This window comes from Dermochelys coriacea, chromosome 1 (genome assembly GCF_009764565.3).
Source record: "Dermochelys coriacea isolate rDerCor1 chromosome 1, rDerCor1.pri.v4, whole genome shotgun sequence".
In the NCBI taxonomy this organism is placed as follows: Eukaryota; Metazoa; Chordata; order Testudines; family Dermochelyidae; genus Dermochelys; species Dermochelys coriacea.
In genome coordinates, this window is record NC_050068.2 from 331,706,916 (window position 1) to 331,732,859 (window position 25,944).

Sequence of the window (25,944 nt, forward strand, 5' to 3'; positions counted from 1 at the left end):
TGGAAACACTTCTGTGGGTTTTCCCAGGAAATTCAATGAGACTATTTGGCTGAGTGGTCACCAACAAGAGTATGGGTTGCACATGGGTTTAGCCCTATATATAAAATACATGGATCATAATGTGACCCTTCTCCTATGTGTCATCGACAGCAACAATGTCTGGATTCAAACAGTTAAGGATGTCTCTTACAACTAACAAACCCCACCAACTCAAACCCTCAACCAGAATTTCTGGGGTCACTACATACTTTCCTTGGGTGTTCTTAATAGGCAATAATCCTCCACTCACAGGCAGTGAATCTACAACTACACTATATCAATAATAAAACACTTTCTCACGGCAGTAGTCCATTAATTCTGTTCCCTGCCTGCTGGTGTCAACATCCAAGAGGCAAATGTCCCTTTACCACATCACTTCTTACTTCCCCATCCACTGAACCCCACTTTCTGTTTGGTGTAAGTGGGTAGCATGGCTCCAGAGTCCTGAGATGCACTTGATCAGGCCTGTCCCAAGTCCCTCAGGTCTGCCTGGTTGTGTCCTGCAACTCCATCATCTAACCCAGCTATAGTAGTTTCAGCTTTATTCAGTAGCTTGATAGGAGGGAACATATTGGAGTTCACTCAGCTCCATCCTCCCTGGGCCTCAAGGAAGGGGGTTAAACCTCTGAAAGCCTCAGAATTCCTGTACTATATCCTATGTACCTCAGGCCCACTGGTTTCCATGATTCCATCTTATTCCCTATTGTCTGCTGCCCAGTCCCTCCCTCAGGAAGAGGAGAAAGTGGTAAAATAGCTTCACATACCAAAGAGGTAGCTGTCTGCTATCTGCTTCCTCTAGTCCTTTGCTCCATCTCACTTGGAAAACCCACGCTTTTGCACATGTGGGAAAAGGGGAGGGGATGCTGCTGTGGAGATGAAATTCTTCATTTCTATATATTCCAAATTTTATAACAAATCCCTGTCTCAAGGGGAATGACCTGTCCTACTGTCAAAATTTGAACCACTGTGATGAAGAACATTACAAACGTGCTGTGATTCTCACCTCAAAAGGAGTAAGTTAAAAGTGATTGAATTCAGAATTACTTTTCTTAAATTAGTAGGTATGTATAAAGGAACTGGGTTATTTTACAAAAGCTCATCTGGAATTTCATACACATCATTTTTGCAATCCCTCAAATAGCCAACCTAGTGACCCAAATCCCCCTGATTTTATTTCATGGCCACCATTCCTCCATCTATTTTAATCTACTTTAGGATCACTGTTGTAGCATTATTCACCCGCTTCATTCTTGGAAATGAGTAAATTATGCAGCTGCTCCCAGAACTCTCTGGTTTGAGAAATGAGATTGACACTAGGTCTCCCAGATGGCAGTGCAGAAGCCACAGTAGACCATCATTTATTTTGATATGTAATAACACTAATAAATAGCAGAGCTAGTAAAGTTGTTCATTTTTTAAATGAAAAATAGCTTTGGGGAGAGGGCGGTTGGGGGAAGGTGCCAGAAGTAAACCAAAACTTAGCATGGAAAGCATATGTGGCTGGAAGAGGTGGCAACTGATTGGGGTGGGAAGAGCAGGGCAGGAAGCAGATTCTTGTGGTGAAGAGGGGAGGATGAGGAGAGCTGCATCTTCCTTTATGCTGCTAATTATACACTTGAGATTTATGACTTCTGGCCCAGGAAGCTGTTTCCTGCTGCTGGTTAACCAAACCATTTTTCTTCAAATTTGGCTTCATTTTCTTTGCTGAGTGAGGACTTAAATCATGCCAAATTTGAAATGCTACGTTCAGTTTGAGAGTTTAAGGTATTTTAATGGGAAATAATTTCTTCATTGACAAATGAAGTTTTTTCAACCATAATCTGATACCAGCTAAACTTAAAAAAAACAAATACCCTTGAATTGAAGTCAATTGTGGACATTTACACAGAGGGGATTTTTTTAGTGTGTGAAAATCTGAAGGAACTGCAAGTTTCTCATCTTTAACTATACAATAGTGCTCACTGTTCCCAAGAGAGAACGTGACATCTTTTTCAGTAACAGTGGTTCTTTGAGCTGTGTTGTCCAAATCAGTTCTGCTTCTGGTGCATGTGCACCCCGCATGCAGGAGCCCAGGTTCTTTTGGGCAAGCTCAGCTGGGCCCAAGCCCTTGCACCCCATCTGCCCTCCCCTGTATTCCAGGGCCTAAACAGCAGAGGGGGCCCAGAATGACTGCAACTGGGAGTGGGCGCCATCGTGGCAAAGAAGCATGGGGGAGTGCAGTCCAGTGACCGTGAACCACAGTTACTGCTTAGGGTTGCCACCTTTCTAATGGCTAGTAACTGGATTCCCAAGGCCCCACCTTTGCTCCGTGTTTTTCTGCCAAGGCCTGTCCCTGTTGCTCATGCCTCTTCCCCCTCCACTCTCTGAATCATCTAGGTTTCAGAGTAGCAGCCGTGTTAGTCTGTATTCGCAAAAAGAAAAGGAGTACTTGTGGCACCTTAGAGACTAACAAATTTATTAGCGCATAAGCTTTCATGAGCTACAGCTCACTTCATCGGATGCATTTGGTGGATTTTTGTGAATCATCTAGATATCCCTTCACCCCTCTGACCCCCAAGGGACCCTCTGCTCCAGGGCTGGGACTGGAGCTGCTGCAGCTTGACAAGGAGCCTGCCTGCTGGTAGGAGGCAGCCCTGGCTGAGCAGGGGCTGGAATGGGCTAATGACCCAGCACCTCCCCACGCCCTGTGGTAACTGGACTTCTGGTGCCATTCAGCACATGTGCCCAGACACGGCCAAGCCCCCTTTTTGACCGGACTTTCCGTTTCAAAACCGGGCACCAGGCAACCCTAAATGGCAATCGGACCCAGAACCCCCCCCAACGAACTGTCCGGACGGGTTGCGTGGCAGCCGCACGCAGGGTAGGTCAGTGCCGTGGCCAGCCGCGCCCCGCGCCAACTCCTGCCATGGCGCTGCAAACGTCGGAGCCAGCCTCATCAGGTCAGAAGTTCCACCCCCTAGCGCATTCGAGCCCTCTGATTGGCTGACCCCCCCCCGTGTCTGGGGCAGACTAACCAATTAGAGCTGCTGCAGCCAGAGGTCCCTGTCGCCTCTCGCAGGAGAGAAGCGGGAGCCCCCTCCTCGCCTTCTCTTAGCAAGGGGGCGACAGGGCGGTTCGTGGCGCCTCTTCGCTCCCTTTTGAACAAGTTTCATGACTTTTGATCCCCTGGGGATCTGACTGATGCACTCCCCTGACCGGCACAGCCGCACTGAACGGGTGGGCCGGGCCAACGGGCGGACTCACCCGCTCCTGTTGGTACGGTCTTGAACGGGCGACGCCTCCCTTCAGTAAGACTGGTACAGTCCGGTACTACAACCGTTGACATTCAAAACCCCCTCAACGTTCTGGTCTCCCCGTTAACCGAATTTTTATCAACAACGGTCGGCCCGCTGACGTCACGCAGACGCAGCGTGGACTGGGAGAGGCGGTTTGCCCTTTTCCGCCCCCTCCCCATTTTTCATCTGGGTTTCTTACCCGCCCCTTCTTTTCCGTTCCCCCCCGACCCCCGTGTCGCCACAGGCTTTCTTTAACCCGAGCAGCGCGTGCGCACGCGCACTGCCTTCCCCTCGAGCGAGAAAGACTGTGCGCGAGCGAGCGGCTCGCGCTCCCTCACGCGAGGTGTTTGGAGTGCGCGCGCGCGCGCTGCCGGGGCGAGCGAGAGGCAGGCGGCGCCTCGGGAGCTGGGCGGCATCGCTGGGCTGAGGGCGCTCGGAGAGCGGACGCGGGCAGCGGGTCCCTGCTCTCGGGACCGCTGGCTCAACTCGCGCCCGGACAGAAACGGCTCTGAGCCTTGTCCGGTCAGCGTACCCGCCCCCCCCCTCCCCGGTGCGCGCGTGTGGGGGGTGAGCTCTGTCACCTGAACGCCTCGACGGGGGGGGCTTCTGGGGGGATCCTTAACCACCTACCGCCCCCCAAGATGGGCTGCACGCTGAGCGCGGAGGACAAGGCGGCGGTGGAGCGGAGCAAGATGATCGACAGGAACCTGCGGGAGGATGGCGAGAAGGCGGCCAGGGAGGTCAAGCTGCTCCTCCTAGGTAAGGGACGGGGCTGCTGCACTTCCCGGCCCGTGGGCCCGGCGCCCCCGGTCCACTGCTCTGTGCCTGCCCGCCCTGGGCTCCTCGGGGCAGGGATCCAGCCGGTGACTCCCTCCCCAGGGCCTGGCACGGTTCCGGGTAACGCTCCTGAGCGCCCGCTGCCGAGGGCGAGACGTGGCGTGTGGCACCTTGGAGATGTTACTGCCCCGTGTGGTGATCGCTCACGGACGGGACCGTGGATGTTCTTGTGGCCGCCATGCCTCATAAGTTCCCGGGGAGTGGGGATAGGGAAGGCGGCCTCCCCCGAAGAGCGGCGCGCTTGGCCTCTGCTTGCTAGTGGAAGAATTCACGGAAAGTGTAATGATCAGTGTTTATAATGTAGCCAGCACCCTTGGGTTGGACGATTTTTACTTTAATGCTTACTCCCTGTAGACATAAAAAGAACAGGAGGACTTGTGGCATCTTAGAGACTAACGAATTTATTTGAGCATAAGCTTTCGTGAGCTACAGCTCACTTCATGGGATGCATTCAGTGGAAAATACAGAGGGGAGATAGAGAACATGAAACAATGGGCATTACCATACGCTTAGTAAGGAGAGTGATCACTTAAGGTGAACTATTACGGGGGGGGGGAACCTTTTGTAGTGATAATCAAGGTGGGCCATTTCCAGCAGTTGACAAGAACTTCTGAGGAACAGTGGAGGGTGAGGTGGGGTGGGGGGGAGAAGTAACATGGGGAAATAGTCTTACTTTGTGTAATGACCCATCCACTCCCAGTCTCTATTCAAGCCTAAATTAATTGTATCCAGTTTGCAAATTACTTCCAATTTAGCTGTCTCTTCTTGGAGTCTGCTTTTGAAGTTTTTTTGTTGAAGGATAGCCACTCTTAGGTCTGTGATCGAGTGACCAGAGAGATTGAAGTGTTCTCCAACTGGTTTTTGAATGTTATAATTCTTGACGTCTGATTTGTGTCCATTCATTCTTTTACATAGAGACTGTCCAGTTTGACCAATGTACATGACACAGGGGCATTGCTGGCACATGATGGCATATATCACATTGGTAGATGCGCAGGTGAACGAGCCTCTGATAGTGTGGCTGATGTGATTAGGCCTTATGATGGTATCCCCTGAATAGATATGTGGACAGAGTTGGCAACGGGCTTTATTGCAAGGATAGGTTCCTGGGTTAGTGGTTCTGTTGTGTGGTGTGTGGTTGCTGGTGAGTGTTTGCTTCAGATTGGGGGGCTGTCTGTAAGCAAGGACTGGCCTGTCTCCCAAGATCTGTGAGAGTGATGGCTCGTCCTTCAGGATAGATTGTAGATCCTTGATGATGCGTTGGAGAGGTTTTAGTTGGGGGCTGAATGTGATAGCTAGTGGCGTTCTGTTATTTTCTTTGTTGGGCCTGTCCTGTAGTAGGTGACTTCTGGGTACTCTTCTGGCTCTGTCTATCTGTTTCTTCACTTCAGCAGGTGGGTATTGTAGTTGTAAGAATGCTTGACGTGCCCACACATTTCCCACTCGCCTTTTGAAACAGCACACGTTAAAGGAACACACAAAAGAGTACTACTTCTACTCTCTCAATGTTCTGCTTCCACAAGGAACGCTTATTTTGCCTATACTTTAAATATCTATCTTAAAATCACCTTTTGTGATTGGGTTTTTTTTTTTTTGCGATATGTAATTCAGTGAATCACTGTATATTTGTCTCCTGCATTCATACAGTTGTGGCAGTAGTTTGTTAGTCTTTTCCATGATTTTTGGGGTGGGGTTTTTTGACATATTTTTAACAGAGTTGTATGTGTCTGGGGAATGTGGGGATGTGTAAACCAGAAAGTTTAAGAGGTTTTAAAAAATTGGAAGTAAGCATTTTAAACCCTTCACTAAAGTAAATGTTACATAATCCTTAGTTACAAGCAGAAGATACTTTTAAAATTAACCCAGAAATGAGGGAGGTGAGATTTGCACCACACTATTATTGTGAGGTATCTTGTATTATATATTTTAAAAGTACAAACTGAACAGGGATATATTAACCCACATATACAAACTCAGTGAACTGCATGGTTTTTCTGCCTTTTAGGAGCTGCACTAGTAATTGATGGTAATTTTAAAAAGAAAAGTTTTCTGATTTTTCCCAGGAAATGTTAAATGCCAGAATAATATTCTGATACATTTTTTGTACAGGAAACTATTCTTCTTCTTTTCTGTTCTGACTTCTAAAATGGCACATTGGATATCTATTGCACAGGAAACTTAAGTTCTCTCCTACATAGGTAGAGGTGAAACAAGCCTTGTATGGAGAAAAACAAATGTAGTCCTACACTGCATTCATGCACTTGACATTTTTCTTATGAAGGAAACAACTGATTTTTTTTTTTTTCAGAATATCAGACCTGTTTGGTTAGTGCAGTGCTTCCTCAGCCATTGATTGTAGCATGAAAGGTTAAAAGTATGTCAGTGTTAAAAGTGTAGACATTCTAGTGTTTCTGTTCCTGAAGGTGACAGAAACTGATCATTTTATTATTATGGTAGTGCCAACAAGCTCCAACCGAAATAATTTTTTTAAGCATTTTACTATTTTTTGTGAAGTTTTAACTTGTGCGGTTATAGTATGCACAAACATTTGCATGACATCCATAGATGCACACTTTGAACATACACTTTTAAAAGCATGATTTTTAGATAATTGTATTTTCAGTTTTTTATTTCACAATTAATAAAGTCCTCTCCGCAACTGTTTCTCCTTAATTAAAAGTTTCACAAATTCAGGGTTTGTAATATAGGAAAATACATATTCTTCTGTACAGTTTTCATGCAGTCCCAGTGTGTATATAGCTTATCTGCTCATACCAATAAATTTTGAGAATAGCATAACTCAGGAGTTGAAAGCTTGCTTCAGTTAAAATGGGCTGTGAAAATCAGAGGATTAATTTTTATTGGGGCTGGATCCTAAAGTAGTTATGCAGGAAGAACCCATTGAAAATAATTGGACTAAGATTTTACATAATTAAGGACTGCATGAACAGGCCCATAATTCAGACAATACCTCTTGACCTATTTGTGTGGCTCGCCATCAGTGCTGCACCAAAGTTGGTTTGTTTCTCCTGGTGTTTTTTCTTGCTACATAAGAATGGCCATACTGGGTTAGACCAAAGGTCCATCTATCCCAGTATCCTGTCTTCTGACCTTGGTCAATGCTAGGTGCCCCAAAGGGAATGAACAGATCAGATAACCATTGAGTGATCTATCGCCTGTCGCCCATTCCCAGCTTCTGGCAAAGAGAGGTTAGGGACATCATCCCTGCCGATCCTGCCTAATAGCTATTGATGGCTTATCCGTGAACTTATCTAGTTTTTTTTAACCCTGTTGTAGTCTTGGCCTTCACAACATCCTCTGGCTAGGAGTTCCACAGATTGACTGTGTGTTGGGTGAAGAAATACTTCCTTTTGTTTGTTTTAAACCTGTTGCCTATTAATTTCATTCAGTGACCCCTAGTTCTTGTGTAATGAGAAGGAGTAAATAGTGCTTCCTTATTTTCTTTCTCCACACCAGTCATGATTTTATAGATGTCTATCAGATCCCCCCCCCTTAGTCATCTCTCTCCCAAGCTGAAAAGTCCCAGTCTTATTAATCTCTCATACGGAAGTCATTCCATACCTGAAATCATTTTTGTTTTCCTTTTCTGAACCTTTGCCATTCCAATATACCTTTTTTGAGATGGAATGACCACGTCTGCATGCAGTATTCAAGATGTGGGTGTACCGTGGATTTCTATAGAAGCAATATAATATTTTGTTGTTTTTTTTTAATCTATCCCCTTCTTAATGATTCCCAACATTCTGTTCACTTTTTTGACTGGCACTGCACACTGGGTAGATGTTTGCAGAGAGCAATCCATACACAATGACTCCAAGATTTCTTTCTTGAGTCATAACAGCTAATTTAGATGCCATCATTTTATATGTATAGTTGGGACTATGTTTTCCAATGTGCATTACTTTGCTATTATATAGACCTGTCTGTCTACTCCAAATGATTAGTTTTTAAGACAAAATGACTAGAGTCTACAAAAACTCTTTATTTTAGTACCATGACTTGAGTGTTTCTTGTTGGGTCTTGTGCTAACACATATTCAAATCCTAGGTATTATACATATTGAAAACAGTAGTATTTCTATCTTTTTTTCATTATATAAGAGCAGAAATTGGACTGGTTAAACTAAAAGTGTGATGTTAAACTGATTTAAGGTAACTTTTTGTGTGGACTCTCTCTCTCTCATTGGGTTTGAACCTGATTTATCTTCCCAATGTTAAATAACAACTGAGTTTAAATGTTGTCTAAACACAAAGTTGCACTGGTTTAGCTAAATCAGTTTAACATCACACCTTTTAGTCAAGCCAGTGCAAGTAAGCTAGGCCTCAGAAAGTGGTCCCCAAACTTTTATATTGTGCCCCAGCCCTTATCTGTAATGGAATCTGTCCACGCCAGGGAGCTGGGAGAGAAGCTGCTGCTTGGCCAGGGCCGGAGCTGAGGCTAGGACTGTATCTGGGAGCAGAGCTGGGACTGGGTGCAGGATTGTGCTGTGGTTGGGGGAGGGTCTGGGAACGGAGTGGGGTTCAGTGGTGGTGCTCCGGGCCTTGCTGTGTGGAGGAACGTTCAAGGGCACACCCCCTTAAGGGGGCATGCTCCGCACTTTCGGGACCACGGCCTTAGAGACTGTAGGTTGTGGTAATTTATTCTTGATTTTTTTTTATCTTTTCAAGTCAAAATATATTAGTCTTTAAAGTACTGTTTTACTTGGATAATTTTGTATCCTATATAGTGGTGTTGTCCCACCGTCTTAGGGGTGATCTTCCAACAATTAGAGATCTTTAGGGTATACAATCTCTCTGGTGTACGTTTTGTAAAATTTATTACTGAATTTTAGTAAAGAAAGCTGGCAAATGCTCACTGTTTTCTTGAGGAAACTTGAAAATTAAAAAAAAAATCACTGACTTTTTTTGTTTTTCATACAAGAGGTGAAAGACGGTCAGTTTCTGACAACTGAAAACTTCTAACAAAGTTTTTTTGTTGTCTACTTTTTGGTTGGAAAAAAAACGGACATTCATTTTGATCAAAAAACGTCTTTCAACAAAAAAGCTTAGTGAATCAGCATAGAGCAGCTGCATGGGATGCCTTACAACGGTGCAACTTAGGTCTCTAATGTAGACGTAACCTAAGTTTTCGGGTTTTTTTCCCAAACTTTCTAATATTCAGAACTGTATAGGATTTTTTTTTTTAAGTGTATGACAGCAGCGTATGAATTTGTTGTTTAGCTGGGTTGGAGGTTAACTGTAGTACACTTTTAACTTTCTTTTAACCATAATTTAAGTTACTTTATCTTGCTGTTGGAGAGACAAGATGTGTGAGAATCTTTTATTGAACCAACTTCTGTTGGTGAGAGACAGACTTCAAGCTTACACAGAACTCTTCTTCAGGTCTTGGTTTGATGTTAATGTTACCTCACCCACTTTGTCTTTCTAATCTCTTGGGACCAACACAGCTGGGGCAACACTATATATAGTCTTAGTATTTAGCACACAGTGGTGTAATGTCTTCTTCAGAAGGGAGTAGAGAACTTAACTGATAGCTTGGAGACCCTATTTTGTCATCAAGAAAGTTTTGTCCCTGGACTTTTCAGTATTTATTGTCAGGCTTTGTTTAGACTAACCTTGTTATAACATGATCAAAGATAGCAGTTGACCCTCTGTTGAACGGTGACCACGAATAAGCACTTGTGGTGGTGGGGAACAGTAAATGAGATTAAGTCAGAAATGTAAGTAAGTGTTGAATAATGTAAGGTCTTGACAGTGAGGACAAGAAATTTTGAATTTATTACACAGGCAAATGGGAAGTCAGTGAAAAGACTCAAAATAAAGGTGCAATGGTTGAGCTGAAAAATAATTAGGGCATGGACAAGCAATTTGAATAGTGGGACATAGAAATTTTTTTTTTTTCATGCTGAGACAGTCTTGTGCCTCAGGAATCTGTGTTCTTGACACAAGAAGATTTGGGCTCAGTTCTTTGTCTCTGAGTTGCAAAGAGATGTCTTATGCATCTCACCCATTGATTGGGGTTGGGATGGTGTGTGAAATTAAAATCTTTTTGTTCCTAGGACTTAGAAGCAGCTTATTTCCATGTTTTATCCTTACTAAGCTTGCTGTCTCCTGCCCCAAACCCATTGCTATGTAGCTCTGGGCATGGAATTGGGATGCCGGAGGTGATGGATTTATCTGCAGAATCTCTGGAGGTACTGCTTCCCTGAGGTTGAGTGCTGGGTAAGTGGTGGAGAGAAGCATCTCAATCAGCATGCTGTCTCTCCCAACACACAAAATAGTCTTAAAAACCATCCCCTGATCCCGCTTCCACATCTCTGCAATCACAAAGGATTATGGGTATAGTCAGTTGTGAGGTCAATTTTGGCCATTTCTGTGGGTCATAGATCCAGTATGAATGCTATTTTTACCATACTTGTATAAAGTCAGGTCTGTTAAATAGTCGATATTGATACTGCTTCTGATAGGAAAAGAACATCTTCATATGTCTATTGCATTTATTTTAGTTTAGCTTTTCTGGTTTAAAGTACTCATCCTCTTAGAACTTAACACTGTTCCTTACAGTTCTCCCATCTAATCAATTGATTGGGTTATCAGGCTTAAGAATGAACAGAAGATGCTTCTTAGAACCACAGTGTTAACTGTGATGGGAAAACAGATTGCTTTTCTCCCCTAGATTCAGGGGTAACTGACAGGACATTGCAGCTTCTAAATAACTGAAATTTCTAGTTTGTCGGTGCTGACATTGTTATACAAGTACAATCTTTTTCCTTAAAAAAGGGATATTAAAATAAGGTGTTAATGGGGAAAATGTGAGCTACCTACTTTTTATAAAGTTGATATTTTCAAAGAATTTTACTAGCAAATATTGCAGTTCACTGGAATAAGAGATGGATTTTTTGAAGTAAAATGGTAGTGTGTAATAATCCTGTAATAATAATAATAATAATAATACTTGACATTACATAAAATGTATTGTACTTGACATCAATCTGCTTAGCAAAGGCACCCAATAAAATATTTAGTAGGAGCTTACAGTAACTAGGCAACAGAAAAACAGTGGGAAAAAAATCTCTGCAATCAGGTCTAAACGGGCTGCCTTTACAGAAGCACACAGTATGTTGTAATGAAGATATTATATGATGGAACTGTTGAAATGTGCTTATTATTGCTGAAACAATGATTAAGAAAAGTTTGTCTATTTTTTGTTTATGTTTTAAACCTCCATGGGGTTGTGTGTGACGTAGCTATTGGAAATCTAATGGCTAAATGTAGACTTAAAATTGAATATTCTTAGGCCCTTGTCCTATATACACTTAGCACATGCTTAACTTTTTTTTCTGATGGGTAACTCCAGTGCAGTCGTTGGGGCTGCTCATATGAGTAAAGTTAAGTACTTACATAAGAGCTTGCAGGAGCTTTCTGAACTGTTCACTACTTTTTCTTCCTTGTTAATAAACTATTACTTGTTCCTTTAATGAGAATGAGCTTTACAAACTCTTATTTCAGATGAGATGCATCTCTTAAATTTAACAGTTCTGAGATGGTTCGTATCTGAGCATCCAGTTTTGAAACTGAAATAACTTTTCTAGGATTCCTGCATTAGGCAAAATGGGACCCATAAACCACTGTTGTTACTACGGGTGGAGCTGTACCAATGATAAATAACTGGTCTTAACTTTTCTAGTTGTTATATAAACCTGTTTGTGATAGAAGTCTTCCTATCCCTATATGTTGCAATACTTTCACCAGAAGTGGCCTGAGTCGTAGGATGGAGGAGTTTTATGTAGAAATGTTGTGCTGTCTTATAGAACAGGAAGTAAAATGGGTATTAACACATGGATTGAAACATTTCTGACCTCTGGTCAAAAAGCAGGGCTTGTGTTGAGGAAGCGAGCCATTTTGAAAGCATTTGAATGATCCACATTCTCCCCCCCCCCATTTCTACATCTCAGTCTGCATCCACATTAGAAAAATTGGAACCCAGAAACATCTAGAAAGTTGAGAAACTGGTCTTCTGAATCTTGCTGATCATGCAAATGACTATCTTAAATTTCCCCAAATGTCAGTTATGACAAGACTTTAGCAGCAAATAGTTTGTGAACTGCTGATGATGAATGCTTCATTCTGGTTTTCAATCTCTAGTTATATTATTGTTTATGTTAACATAGAGTCCTATTGTGAATTTCTGCATAAACATGCAATAAAGAGACTCTTTCTTACTTTACAGTCTAGATTGCTCTACCACTTTTTAGATAGCAGCTATTAAAATTATATATGAATTTCTGTGACTGATAACAAGATAGTAACTGAATGATGTATAGTTTTGAGGTCAAGTATCGGGGGGGGCGGGGAAAGCCATGTTAGTCTGGATCTGTAAAAGCGGCAGAGTCCTGTGGCACCTTATAGACTAACAGATGTATTGGAGCATAAGCTTTCATGGGTGAATACCCATTTCTTCAGATGCATGTAGCGGAAATTTCCAGAGGCAATATAAATATTCAAGCAAGAATCGGGCTACGGATAACGAGGTTAGTTCAGTCATGGAGGATGAGGCCGTCTTCTAGCAGGTGATGGTGTGGCTGATCTAGTTAGGTTCTGTGATTGTGTCGCTGGTGTAGATATGTGGGCAGAGTTGGCATCGAGATTTGTTGCATGGATTGGTTCCTGAGTTAGAGTTACTATGGTGTGGTGTGTCATTGCTGGTGAGAATATGCTTCAGGTTGGCCGGTTGTCTGTGGGCAAGGACTGGCCTGCCTCCCAAGGCCTGTGAAGGTGAAGGATCATTGTCCAGGATGGGTTGTAGATCACTGATGATGCGTTGGAGAGGTTTTAGCTGAGGACTGTCTATGATGGCCAGTGGAGTTCTGTTGGTTTCTTCCTTGGGCTTGTCTTGCAGCAGGAGGCTTCTGGGTACACATCTGGCTCTGTTGTTCTGTTTTCTTATTTCTTCGTGCGGGTATCATACCTCGATGCCAACTCTGCCAACATATCTACACCAGCAGCACCATCACAGGACCTAACCAGATCAGCCATCCATCGCCGGTTCATTCATCTACACGTACATCAATGTAATATACGCCATCATGTGCCAGCAATGCCCCTCTGTTATGTACGTCGGCCAAACTGGACAGTCCCTACATAAAAGGATAAATGGTCACAAATCTGATATTTGGAATGGCAATATACAAAAACCTGTAGGAGAACACTTCAATTTCCTGGACACAAAATAGCAGATTTAAAGGTAGCCATCCTGCAGCAAAAAAACTTCAGGACGACACTTCAAAGAGAAACTGCTGAGCTTCAGTTCATTTGCAAATTTGACATTATTAGCTCAGGATTAAACAAAGACTGTGAATGTCTAGCCAACTACAAAAGTAGTTTCTCCTCCCTTGGTGTTCACACCTCAACTGCTAGAAGAGGGCCTCATCCTCCCTGATTGAACTAACCTCGTTATCCCTAGTCTGATTCTTGCTTGCATATTTATACCTGCCTCTGGAAATTTCCACTACATGCATCTGAAGAAGTGGATATTCACTCACGAAAGCTTATGCTCCAATACGTCTGTTAGTCTATAAGGTGCCACAGGACTCTTTGCCAGTTTTGAGGTCTGAACTTAGGATCTGCTAGGACTAGAAACGCCCTACAGTAGTGAGAATCTGGATATAAACAAGTCAGTAGGATTAGGCATGTGTAGCTTTAATGGTTAATGAGATGTCTGATGTTGAAAAAGTCACTGATGAATCCACCATTGCTTTCTTGCAACTAGTGATGGACTGAATATAAAGTCCCAAAATTTGGACCAGTGTCGTTTTCATTTCCTGACGTTATATATTTGTCTTGGAAATGGATTTCTCAGCTACATGGTGGTTTACTTACTGATCCCTGACAAATCCAGTAAACTCGTAGCAAAACCGTTATTTGCTGCTAAAGCTTTTAATGTCATTGCCTGGGATTCCCAACTAACATGATTTAACACCTCAGACCTTGCTAGTAGCGGTTGGTGTTTTTGCCTCTGCCTTGGATTCTACAGTAGTTGAATTTTGTCTTTCTGTGCTGTTCAGTGGCTTTTTTGTTTTTGTGGGTGTATCAAACTAGATTTTAGCCTTAATAATATCCTCAGAAAACCAGCAAGTCACTTCTATTCAGGCATCTACCTTTATGGAGTTAAACCAACATTTTCACACTTATGGGTGCCTGCTGATTTTTGCACATTACAAACGTAAATTTTAATGTTTTGAAGCCACAGTGAAGGGGAGGGGAGATTGGCCCTGATTTTAAAGGAGAACCATTCCTCTGCTCAAGCTGGGGAGACTGATAGAGCAAATTATTTGAACCTGTTGGAGGACATGAACCTCTACTTGGGTAATTTGAATCTTTGCTGTATTTCAAAGCTCTGTCAAGCAGAAATAGTTTGGGACTACTTTATCAAAATGTTGATATTTTTTATTTAACCTGTTTAAAAATAAGTTGGGAAAATAATTACAATCAGTGTTTTTTGTGATATGTGTATAATTTATCACAAACATTCTTTTAGGTAATATATATTTGAAACATGCATTTGCATGCACAAACACATTTTGCATATATAACTTAGAACCTGAGTTTTGAAAATGGGGCCCTATATCCGAGTTCCTTAATGGCTTGCTTTGGAACATTGGTTAGAGCTTTAGGCCCTTACCTAGGAAGGTAACATTCAGGAAGGTTCAAGATTAAAGGTTTGGCTACATTAGGGGGATTTTTGCATTGCTGGTACTATGCCAGTGAAACACATCCAGTGTTGTGCTCTGCCTTACATCGGAGTAGTGCATCTAGGGCAAACCCAGCTTTCTTCTTCCAGGGCCTCAGTGTAGTTCCACTTGTAGGATATGGCTCCAGAGATACCAGGCTTGAAAAGCCATATTAGTTGAAGGGTTCTTGAGGGATCTTTTGTGAGGGTGATGTTATTGCTTTCTGTCTAAGGGAGTGCACCCGCAATCGCCTTAGAGTTCCTTCTCCCAGATTGCCAGATTGTGGTGATATGTAGAACTTTGAAGTAGAGGTGAAGGTGGGACAATATGGTGAATACACACAGCCCTTCTTTGAGCAACTGTTACTAATAAGTGACTTTTCTTCTTTGAGGGCCCCCCATAAGCAGTACTTCACCAGGATGATGGTGGGCAAGGAGTTCTTAGCTAAATATGGACTATATCACCACTCTCCTAAACTTGGATTTAGTACGGCACTACAATGACCAGGAGTAGCAAGCATCTGGTGAAAGGGTGAACTGAACTCCAGGTTTCTGCTTTGCTTATCTCCATCAGATGAACCTGCCTAAGAGATGCCACTGATAATGTGGGAGTTCTCAACGAGTTTTAAACCATGGATTACTGGTTTAAGTGCTAAAATATAATGTTCTATACATTTAATCCAGTGAGAGTCTGTTTCGTAGTGGATTATCCCTGACATCTCTCCCCATATGCTATAAACAATCTATTCAATTTTTCTAAAGATTTTTTTCCCCAGGTAAAACAGAGAACCTCTTTACATCTAGGAAATGGAGATGAGCTTCCTGAGTGGGAATGGAATCTGGGTAAGAACATCGGGAGGGAAATATATTGAGAGAGGTGGAAATGTGAATCCATTTGAGGTGTGAAGTGTGGATGGGGTCTCATGCGAACCACAGTATAAAGTGGAATGGGCTACAAATTACTAGCTCACTCATACTCCTAGAAAATGTAATTGGTATGAGGATGCCATTTTGATGTTAGAAAGGTTTGTGCTAGAAGCTTATAATGAGGCCCATCAGCTTTGATAGGACAGTATTTAGGTCCTGTGAAACCAGGGGCTTCCTAATGAAGGTAAACACTTTCACTAGGCCATTAAGGATCTTGAAGATTGTAGGATGAGAGAAGATGGGTTTGTCTTTAACATAATTGTCATGAGCAGATATTGCTGCTATGTAGACCTTTAGGAAGGTTATGCCTTCAGACTAAAGATGTAGAAAGTACTCTAGGACTGCAGAGACCCCAGCTCGAGATGGAGCAGGTTCTTTACCAGTGGCACGGATAGTAAACCGTTCCCTTTTTGGGGAAGGGGGGTGGACAACATTTTAGGGTGGAATCTTTCCTGGATTGTAAGAGGATGGTATGAGAGGTTTCTGCCTCTGAGAGTGGAAATGGTCAACATTAGTCAGCATATTATCCTCAACACTGCAAACTGGAGTGTGTCTAGGTTGGGATGCAGAATCCTCCTTTTCTGTTGAGACAGATCTGGGAACAAAAGTAGTGGATATGGTGACTCTCTGGCCACCTGCAGGAGATCTGGATACCAGTGCAGATGAGGCCACAGTGGAGCTGTTAGTATGAGATTGTCCCGTCCACCCTGCCATTCTTACGACTCTGACCATACATTTACCCTGGAATAAAAGACCTATGACATGGCTGTGGCTTGCCTGGGTCAGCTGACCCAATCTCGTGGGGTCCGAGAGCTTGGGCTCCAGTTCAAGCCGAAACATCTGCACAGCAATTTTTAGTCCCACAGCCTAAACCCCAGGAGCCAGAGTCATCTGACCCAGGCCAATCACAGGTGTTTAATTGCTGTGTAGACATACCTTGAGTCATGGGAATGGAAGGGAAGTCATAGGAGATGATGACTCCAGTCCAGCAGAAAGTTAATCTGAAAGAGGTTTCTATGCCCCTTTATGCAATACACTTGACATTTAGTGTTTTTGCTCAGTCACAGACTTGTTACCGTGTGGCCCCCTCTGTAAACTAGTACTGGTTTCATGGACTGATTTCATGGACCACTGGTGTTGATCCTGAGACCTCCTGCTTAATGAGTCTTCCTTCCTATTCTCTTCCCCAGGGAAGTGAAGAGCTATGGAGTAAATTTGTTCTGGATTTATCACAGCAGAAGTCTAGGCACTCATTCAGCGGAGGTCAGCTGTTGAACCGTGAGATTCTGGAGCAGAGGTGGACTTGCAGTTACACAGAACATTATGCTTTCTGACAGACAGTAGCTGGAATGGTGGTCAGTAGGAAATACTGTTACGAATATTGCTGGTTTAAAACAAAAAAATTACTTCTGGCTTGGAGTTTGGTTTGTCATATGGCTGGCTATAGCTGTGCATTCCTATCCTTGTCTTCTCTTCTATTTCCTTTAATTTTTTAAAGCCACTTGTGTGTTTGTCATAGTCTGCTTCAGCAGGACTGCTTATATGAGCAAAGTTGGTAATGTGAAACTGAGCAAGATCAGAGCATAGAACTATATGTTCTTTAGGGCAGGGGTGTTTGTTTATTAATATGTATTTGCACAGCACCCAACATAATGGGTCTGATGAATGCTATTACAATATTAATACTAATATTTCCTATATAAACAATTACTGTGTTCAGAGATTTTATTTGGTGGAGGTGCCAAAGGGGAAATGAGATGATCTTTGCAATTGCATATCGGAGGGAAGGTGGCCTATTAAGATATGACTGTGACTGTTAAGATATGGTGCACATATTGGAAAAACCTTCAAACCTGGGAAAATACTTATCCTCAGTGCATGGTCTGTTTGTTTGGGCTGTGTTTTAGGTCCAGGATTTGGCCCTTGCTACATTCTGGTTTTAGGGGGCCAGTAGATGTAGGAAGACAAAATGCATCATTTTATATTTGGAATGTTCTTTTGAAACTGATGGGTAATCACTTTATTTGCCTTAGTGATGTGTGCATGTGTTTAATATGGAAAGAATTGGGGATTATCTGAAGATATCCTGTTAAATGTAATTTAAATTTCAGGTCAGGAATCCAGAGATAAATACGGTTTTAAAGTTTTTGATAAAAGTGGAAATTATGGAGGATTAATACTGTACTATTTTTAGGGTTATTTTTAAATTCTAATTTTCTTGTGAAACACTGGACTACTTATAACATACTCTTGTAGAAATAATGGTGTAAATGAAAAATCCTAAATTACCTGCTCTTACTTTTTGTTGCTTGCTTCAGGCCTGATGAATCTAGGTATAACAATAATAATCTAGGTATTCAAGTAATTGATTACTTTAAACAAACCAAAACAACTAACAGTGGCCTATGTGTGGTAAATCATTATATTCTATATACTTAAATGAGTTGTTGCATAATTACCCTAGATAATAGGGGTGTAAATAAAATAGAAGTAACCTTAAGTAGTACATATTCTGTTATCAGCTTAATGAGTTATTGTTGAGAGACTGACTCTAAGGATTTGTCTAGAGCAATAAAGACTTATCGAGGAAGAAATGAAGCAGCAGCAATTCCTCTTTCATCTTACAGATTTCAGAGTAGCAGCCGTGTTAGTCAGTATTCACAAAAAGAAAAGGAGTACTTGTGGCACCTTAGAGACTAACAAATTTATTTGAGCATAAGCTTTCGTGAGAAGTGAGCTGTAGCTCACGAAAGCTTATGCTCAAATAAATTTGTTAGTCTCTAAGGTGCTACAAGTACTCCTTCTCTTTCATCTTAGTTTTCCAGAGTGCTTACCCACAGTGAGAGTGCATTGAAAGTTTGCCATACACGTGGTTTCTGTTTCTACCTAATATCTAAGCACTGACTGATTTCTAGATCTTGAATTATCTCAAATCTTCTGTCCAACAAATCAGTGTCATTATCACTTCAAAGTCTGTCATGTTATTCTTGTGTCTTCTAACAGTGATGTTCTGATCTTTATTTCATGCTTCGTTACTTTGTGGGTGAGTTACTGTAATATTTTATTTTCTGTAGTCTGTAGGTACTATATAGACAACTTTCTTCTTAAGTCCTTCAAGCTTCTTTCAAATGTTTACATTTCAAGTAACTTGTAAATTCTAAAACAAAAAAGATAAGAGCAGTTCAAGAGAAGACATAACATTAAAAACATCAATGTGTTAAACAGGGTAGATTTGATTTAAATCAAATTGATTTAAATCACTAGTTGGGAAGACTCGATTTAATCATGGATTTCTACATAAAAGTGCATTCTTGTTGGTTGTTATAACCTTAATACGTATTCTTCACAAATCAGAGATAGATGTAGGTTTCATTTTTAGAAGGTACTCATGATATATTTTTCAAATGATTTATTTTGAAAACTTTTCAGATTAGTTTTACAGCTATATCAGAAAATGAATGATTATTTGGTTATTTCATTTACCAAAGGTAATTGAAGCGCAGATATTTATGAAGTCATTGGGAGCTGAACTATCTCCAATTCAACAGGTTAATCATTAATATTTGTAGGATTTTCTTGCCATGCTGTATTAGGAGGAGAACATAACCAGACAGACATTTAAATTGTTTTATTTAACTAAAACAACAATGTTATGTATTCTGGATTTTTTTCTTCAACAGCAAAAGTATAATATTTTAACAAAACAAGCATATGTATTTTTGAATTTAGTTAAACGTTCAAGTTTTTTAAAATCAGGTTTGTTTTTGTTAAAATTATTTTTAACTAAAATAGTTAATAAAATATTAAAAACAAAAAGAAATTAAATAACTGTGTCAGCCAGATCCACATGAGAAACTTAAAATATTGGCTTCTGCGGGTAAGTCAGTCATCTTCACCTTCATTTTCCTGTTTGTTCATAATCTGGAAAAGAAAAACAAGCTTTCCTCCTTTTTCAGGTACCAAACAATTTCTCAATTTGGAATGACTTATTCCAAAGAAAGAAAATATTCTTTCTACAGCGGCAGAAGAAGCTACTGCTGTTAAAAGTGAGATTATCCCTTCAACAGTCTCTGAATTCAAGTGTTTAAGTGACTTCCACCAGTTCACTGGTGTGACTTTCTTTAAAACATCATCAGTAAACATATATTTCTTGAATGGTTCACCCTTAGCTCTGAAGTTTATAATAGTTGGCATTATGGAGGGCTGATTGCTGAATGTCTATGTCATAGCCAACTCCTCCTCTTCAGTGGTTAAGGTTTGACCCTGGTACTGAGTATTGAGAATATTTGCAAGAAAATGAGCTGAAGATAGTGCTTGTCCCAGTCATTTTTTTAATTATTGTAATTTTAACTCCATCATTGCATATTTCTCTTTAAGATCTCACTCAGTTCCTTCCAAATTTCAGCAGCATCAGCAATAAAAGGGCTATTTCCCTGCGTTTTGTTCAAGACTACAGAAATAGGCTTCAGGGTACTCGGCATGTGTTCAACATTTCTCAAAAAGAAAAGGAGTACTTGTGGCACCTTAGAGACTAACAAATTTATTAGAGCATAAGCTTTCGTGAGCTACAGCTCACTTCATCGGATGCATTTGGTGGAAAAAACAGAGGAGAGATTTATATACACACACACAGAGAACATGAAACAATGGGTTTATCATACACACTGTAAGGAGAGTGATCACTTAAGATAAGCCATCACCAACAGCAGGGGGGGGAAAGGAGGAAAACCTTTCATGGTGACAAGCAGGTAGGCTAATTCCAGCAGTTAACAAGAATATCAGAGGAACAGTGGGGGGTGGGGTGGGAGGGAGAAATACCATGGGGAAATAGTTTTACGTTGTGTAATGACTCATCCATTCCCAGTCTCCATTCAAGCCTAAATTAATTGTATCCAGTTTGCAAATTAATTCCAATTCAGCAGTCTCTCGTTGGAGTCTGTTTTTGAAGCTTTTTTGTTGAAGGATAGCCACTGTTAGGTCTGTGATAGAGTGACCAGAGAGATTGAAGTGTTCTCCAACTGGTTTTTGAATGTTATAATTCTTGACGTCTGATTTGTGTCCATTCATTCTTTTACGTAGAGACTGTCCAGTTTGGCCAATGTACATGGCAGAGGGGCATTGCTGGCACATGATGGCATATATCACATTGGTAGATGCGCAGGTGAACGAGCCTCTGATAGTGTGGCTGATGTGATTAGGCCCTATGATGGAACCTATCCTTGCAACAAAGCCCGTTGCCAACTCTGTCCACATATCTATTCAGGGGATACCATCATAGGGCCTAATCACATCAGCCACACTATCAGAGGCTCGTTCACCTGCGCATCTACCAATGTGATATATGCCATCATGTGCCAGCAATGCCCCTCTGCCATGTGCATTGGCCAAACTGGACAGTCTCTACGTAAAAGAATGAATGGACACAAATCAGACATCAAGAATTATAACATTCAAAAACCAGTTGGAGAACACTTCAATCTCTCTGGTCACTCGATCACAGACCTAAGAGTGGCTATCCTTCAACAAAAAAGCTTCAAAAACAGACTCCAACGAGAGACTGCTGAATTGGAATTAATTTGCAAACTGGATACAATTAATTTAGGCTTGAATAGAGACTGGGAATGGATGAGTCATTACACAAAGTAAAACTATTTCCCCATGGTATTTCTCCCTCCCACCCCACCCCCCACTGTTCCTCTGATATTCTTGTTAACTGCTGGAATTAGCCTACCTGCTTGTCACCATGAAAGGTTTTCCTCCTTTCCCCCCCCCTGCTATTGGTGATGGCTTATCTTAAGTGATCACTCTCCTTACAGTGTGTATGATAAACCCATTGTTTCATGTTCTCTGTGTGTGTATATAAATCTCTCCTCTGTTTTTTCCACCAAATGCATCCGATGAAGTGAGCTGTAGCTCACGAAAGCTTATGCTCTAATAAATTTGTTAGTCTCTAAGGTGCCACAAGTACTCCTTTTCTTTTTGCGAATACAGACTAACACGGCTGCTACTCTGAATCAACATTTCTCGTAAGCCTAGTGTGAGAATTTTGGCTGTGACAGTGCCATCTAAATATTTTTTTCACTATTTCGTTCACAAACTGTCATCAGATTAGGCCAGTTCTTGACATAGTGTTCAAAAGAGTCTATTACTGAGTTCCATCGCACGTCTTGTGGGAGAGTTATCTTGGTTCCTCCCACTTTTTTCAGAGCAGCTGCTGCAAAGTGGTTGTTATGCAAGTATTTTGCAATTTCAACATTAGCCTGAAGTCTTTGGCTAGGAAGCACATCAAATGAGCGCTGCAACCATATGTTATTAGCTTGGGACTTTCTTCTTCTTCTCTTGGATACATTTGCAGCATTGTCTGTGACCAAACCGTGTACTAGACATTTGAATTTTTTTTCACAGTTTGTTATAGGTTTTATTCCTTCTTCTCGTAAATATTCTGCTATGTGTGCATTTCCTGATGTATCACTTGTTTCTGTAAGGAAGACATTCTCTTCTTCTATTGTCACACAAGCACATACAGACATTGCTCCACCCATCAAGACTCAGATTAACAATTTCACCCTCTAGACCTTTTGCACACTGCTCAACTTCTCTTTCATACACTTTATCCAGCAATTTGCCTGCAACATCTGCTCTGTTGGGTGGAGTGTATTCTGGTCTTAATGACTGAACCGTGTTAATGAATTGTGGGTTCTCAATCATACGGAAATGAGAGTTTGTTGCATAAACAAACCAGGAAGATTTTTCATCAATTACCTCTTTTTGTAATATGCTGGTTCTTATCAGAAACTTCTCTGTGGTTGTTTCTGGATGATGGAGTTTGTTTTTTTTTCTTTTTGCTACAGGTGATATAATGTGGCTATATGATGTACATGATGTGACTGAAACACTACCATTGGCAGATAACTCTGAAACGATAGAAAATGATGGTGATCTTGAAGGTGTACAGTCTTCAGAATGCTGAATGTTGAGGATGGATTCTCCTAAACAAAATAAGTCAATGTAGTTATTTAATTATTATTACCATACTGCTCATTTAGTATTACTCATTGCATTCACTGACACTCAATACTATTTTAAAGGTGAAATTGTAAAAGGAAGATCTGCCTATTTCAGCTATTTATTTTTTATCAAAACTGCATCTAAAATGATAGTACCATAGAGTAACAACTATATTTTTTGCTCAAACATGAGAATTCAAGAATAGTCCAGAAGGAAGACAGGCAGTCCTTAAAAAAGAAGTATGAATTAAAAAAGTTTACCAACCTGAAGATCCTTCATGTTCAGACATGTTCCTTTCATCATCTTCAATGCAGCTTCCTCCTGAGAAGGAACACTTCTCATGATGTTGTTTTATTTGGGCAACAAGGCCTTGCATTTCTTTGTTGCACTGTTTGCATTTTGCATGCGTACCTGTCTTACCAATAGGTAGAGGAACTTCATTCAAATATTCCCAAACTATGTCTCTTTTATGGCCTGCTGCCATTATAGGTTTTCCTTGTAGTGAGAGAATGGTATGGTAGATCTCAAATCAATGAAGGCTACACTCAGAAAGACTTCAAGACTTTTGGATATGCTGCTCAAGCGATTTCACTTTTGTTTCTAGTGCTTGTCCCTCCCTTCTCACATTTCTCTCCAGACTTCTCCGTGTCCAGCCCCAACAGTCTTCTATTCATTGAACTTGAAACTTTTCACTTTGAGAGAGGTAAGGGACTGACTTTGTACACAAATTTTCAGAGGGACAATAGGGTTGAGGTCTGTTATTTCTTACCTATATATGTTATTTATTTAAAAACAGCTTGCTTGTTAACAGCAAAAATATCTCTGGAGACACAAATCCACAGTTTGAGAACTGCAAAACTAAGCATCTCTGATGGTATCTTCTAGACTGAACACTGAGTTCCATTGGGTAGATAGAAAGATTAATCTAAATAATCTATACAGAAGCCCCTGGAACCCCATAAGATTGGCTTCCTAATCCATGAACTATTGGAACACATTTACAAAACTTTTCTTAAACATTACATGAATATATTGTCTCGTACTATAGAATTAGAATTTATAATCCATATTCCATGATGAGATATCTTTGAGCTATAATGTATCTTAATTAAAACTATCTTTAGATAGGTTTTTTCCTCAAAAAGCATTTTATGAAAAAAAATCCAATTTAAATACACTTTTTTTTAAAAAAAATCATTGATTTTTATCCACTCTGGTGTTAAAATAAAACAAAACAAAAAAACCCTCAGGGCTTGTTATGCTTAAAATGCTGTAGCGAAGATTCTACCTATGCTAACGAGAGGACATCTCCTGTCAGCATAGGTAATCCACCTCTCCGAGAGGTGGTCACTACGTTGACAGTAGAATTCTCCCATTACCCTGGTGCTATCTACACCGAGAGTCGGGTGGGTTTAATTGTGGCATTCAGGAGTGTGGATTTTTCACACCGCATGCGATGTGGTTATGCTGACCAAATTTCCTCGTGTAGACCAGGGCTTAATCATCAACATCTGCATAACCTTATCCCTGCCCCTGTTTAAAAAAAACAAACAAACAACACTTGCAAGGACAGAATTAAGGTGATTTAGACGCTGGTGATTGAGAATGTTTCTATTCAATGGTCCGTATGTGCATAGGTGTTTAGCCTATTTCCATAATTTTTAATGTGTTATGCATTAGGTGTTATGCAGGTTTCCTTTGAGGATGAGGACAGAGAGGTCAGATATGGAACGGTCATTTTGTGAAAAGTGTTTGCCCTCAGGTGATAGGGTATTTTTGTCTGTGGTAGTTTATTCAAGAGTGTAGTGATTGTCTGGTTTCACCCACACATTTGTTTTTGGGGTATTTGATGTGTGTTTTGATAGACATGTATAAGGTCCAGGGATCTTGACGGGTGTGTTGTGGGGGGGTGTTGATCATCAAACCAGTGGAGATCTGTCTGCATGTTTTGCATCTGGTATGCCAGGGTCTGGTGCCATTTTGAGTTGGACTGTTCTATTCTGTGGGGAACTTGTTTATGATGATAAGGCTGGGGTGTTGTTTGAAGGCCAAAAGAGGGCATTCAGGAAAAATTTCTTGCAGGATGTGGACTCCATCAAGTATGGGTGGTAATTGTTTCATGAAACCCCATATGGGTTCTAATGTGGGGTGGTAGATGATAGCTAGGCATGTACAGTAAGTGTGTGTGGGGAAGCAGAGTTTCTCAGGATATTCAGGTGGCCCATTCCACAATGGTTCTGTCCACATCTCTCTCTCCTATCCTGGGACTAACATGGCTACAACCACGCTGCAAACAATTGTTTTTTTTTCTAGCAATCTCAATTTCTAAGTAATGTGATATGTGTGTACAGTCATGAAACTGTTTAACTTTTGCTCTCTTACCATTTCAGTTTTTAACTGTAGATTTCTAAATCTGTAGAAGAATTCTACTTCAAACCTAATTTAAGCATATAAACTAATTTCTCTAGTCAAGTTAGAGGGATATTGAAAATGGGTGTGAAAATGGAAGTTTAAATTCAATATGAGCTATGAAATCACGACCAACTTCTCCATTATACTCTACTTTGATACTATGGTGATAATTATATCTGCTTCTTAAATGATTTTATTTGATCATTCTGAAATACTATTTATCAGGCTTTACCAGTCCTAGTCAGCTCTTCCTGAGAAAGTTATGTATGTAGTTATTTTAACTTGTGAACGACTGAATTTGAAGAAATTAGTGCAACTGAAGATAGAAAGATATAAAATAGAGCCCCTCCAAACTTGTGTAGTTTGGGATTTTGACCCAAACAGACTGTTTTTATCCATTGCATCATTTCTAATTTCTTTACAGTCTACCTCATCGTTAATATACAATGCTAATCCACCATCTTTACCTTTATTTCTGTCTTTCCTGAAGAGCACATACCTGTACTCCAGTCATGACTACTGTTCCACCATGTTTCTGTTATCCCTATAATATCTGTTTCCCCTTGCACCAGTTATTCTAGTACCTCCATTTTGTTACCCAGGCTCCTTACATTTGGTGTACAAACATCTTAGTTGTTTCTGCTTGGCTTTGCACAGATTCCTCACCTGATTAGGTACAGTCATTCTACTGCTAGTA

General features: G+C 41.0%; 1 protein-coding gene across 2 annotated transcripts in view; it reads left to right on the top strand.

Moving 5' to 3' along the window:
• The first annotated feature begins 3,113 nt into the window (after positions 1-3,113).
• Positions 3,114-25,944, top strand: part of LOC119855839 (guanine nucleotide-binding protein G(i) subunit alpha-1) — a 67,573-nt gene continuing 44,742 nt past the window's right edge. The window contains exon 1 of one of the 2 annotated variants that reach the window (XR_006275831.1): positions 3,114-4,073. Coding sequence is in view for 1 of the 2 variants with exons in the window: in XM_038402650.2 (XP_038258578.1) it covers positions 3,956-4,073 (118 nt within the window). In the remaining variant the exon portion in view is untranslated. The remainder of the gene's footprint in view (positions 4,074-25,944) is intronic. The other variant, XM_038402650.2, reaches the window with a different exon arrangement.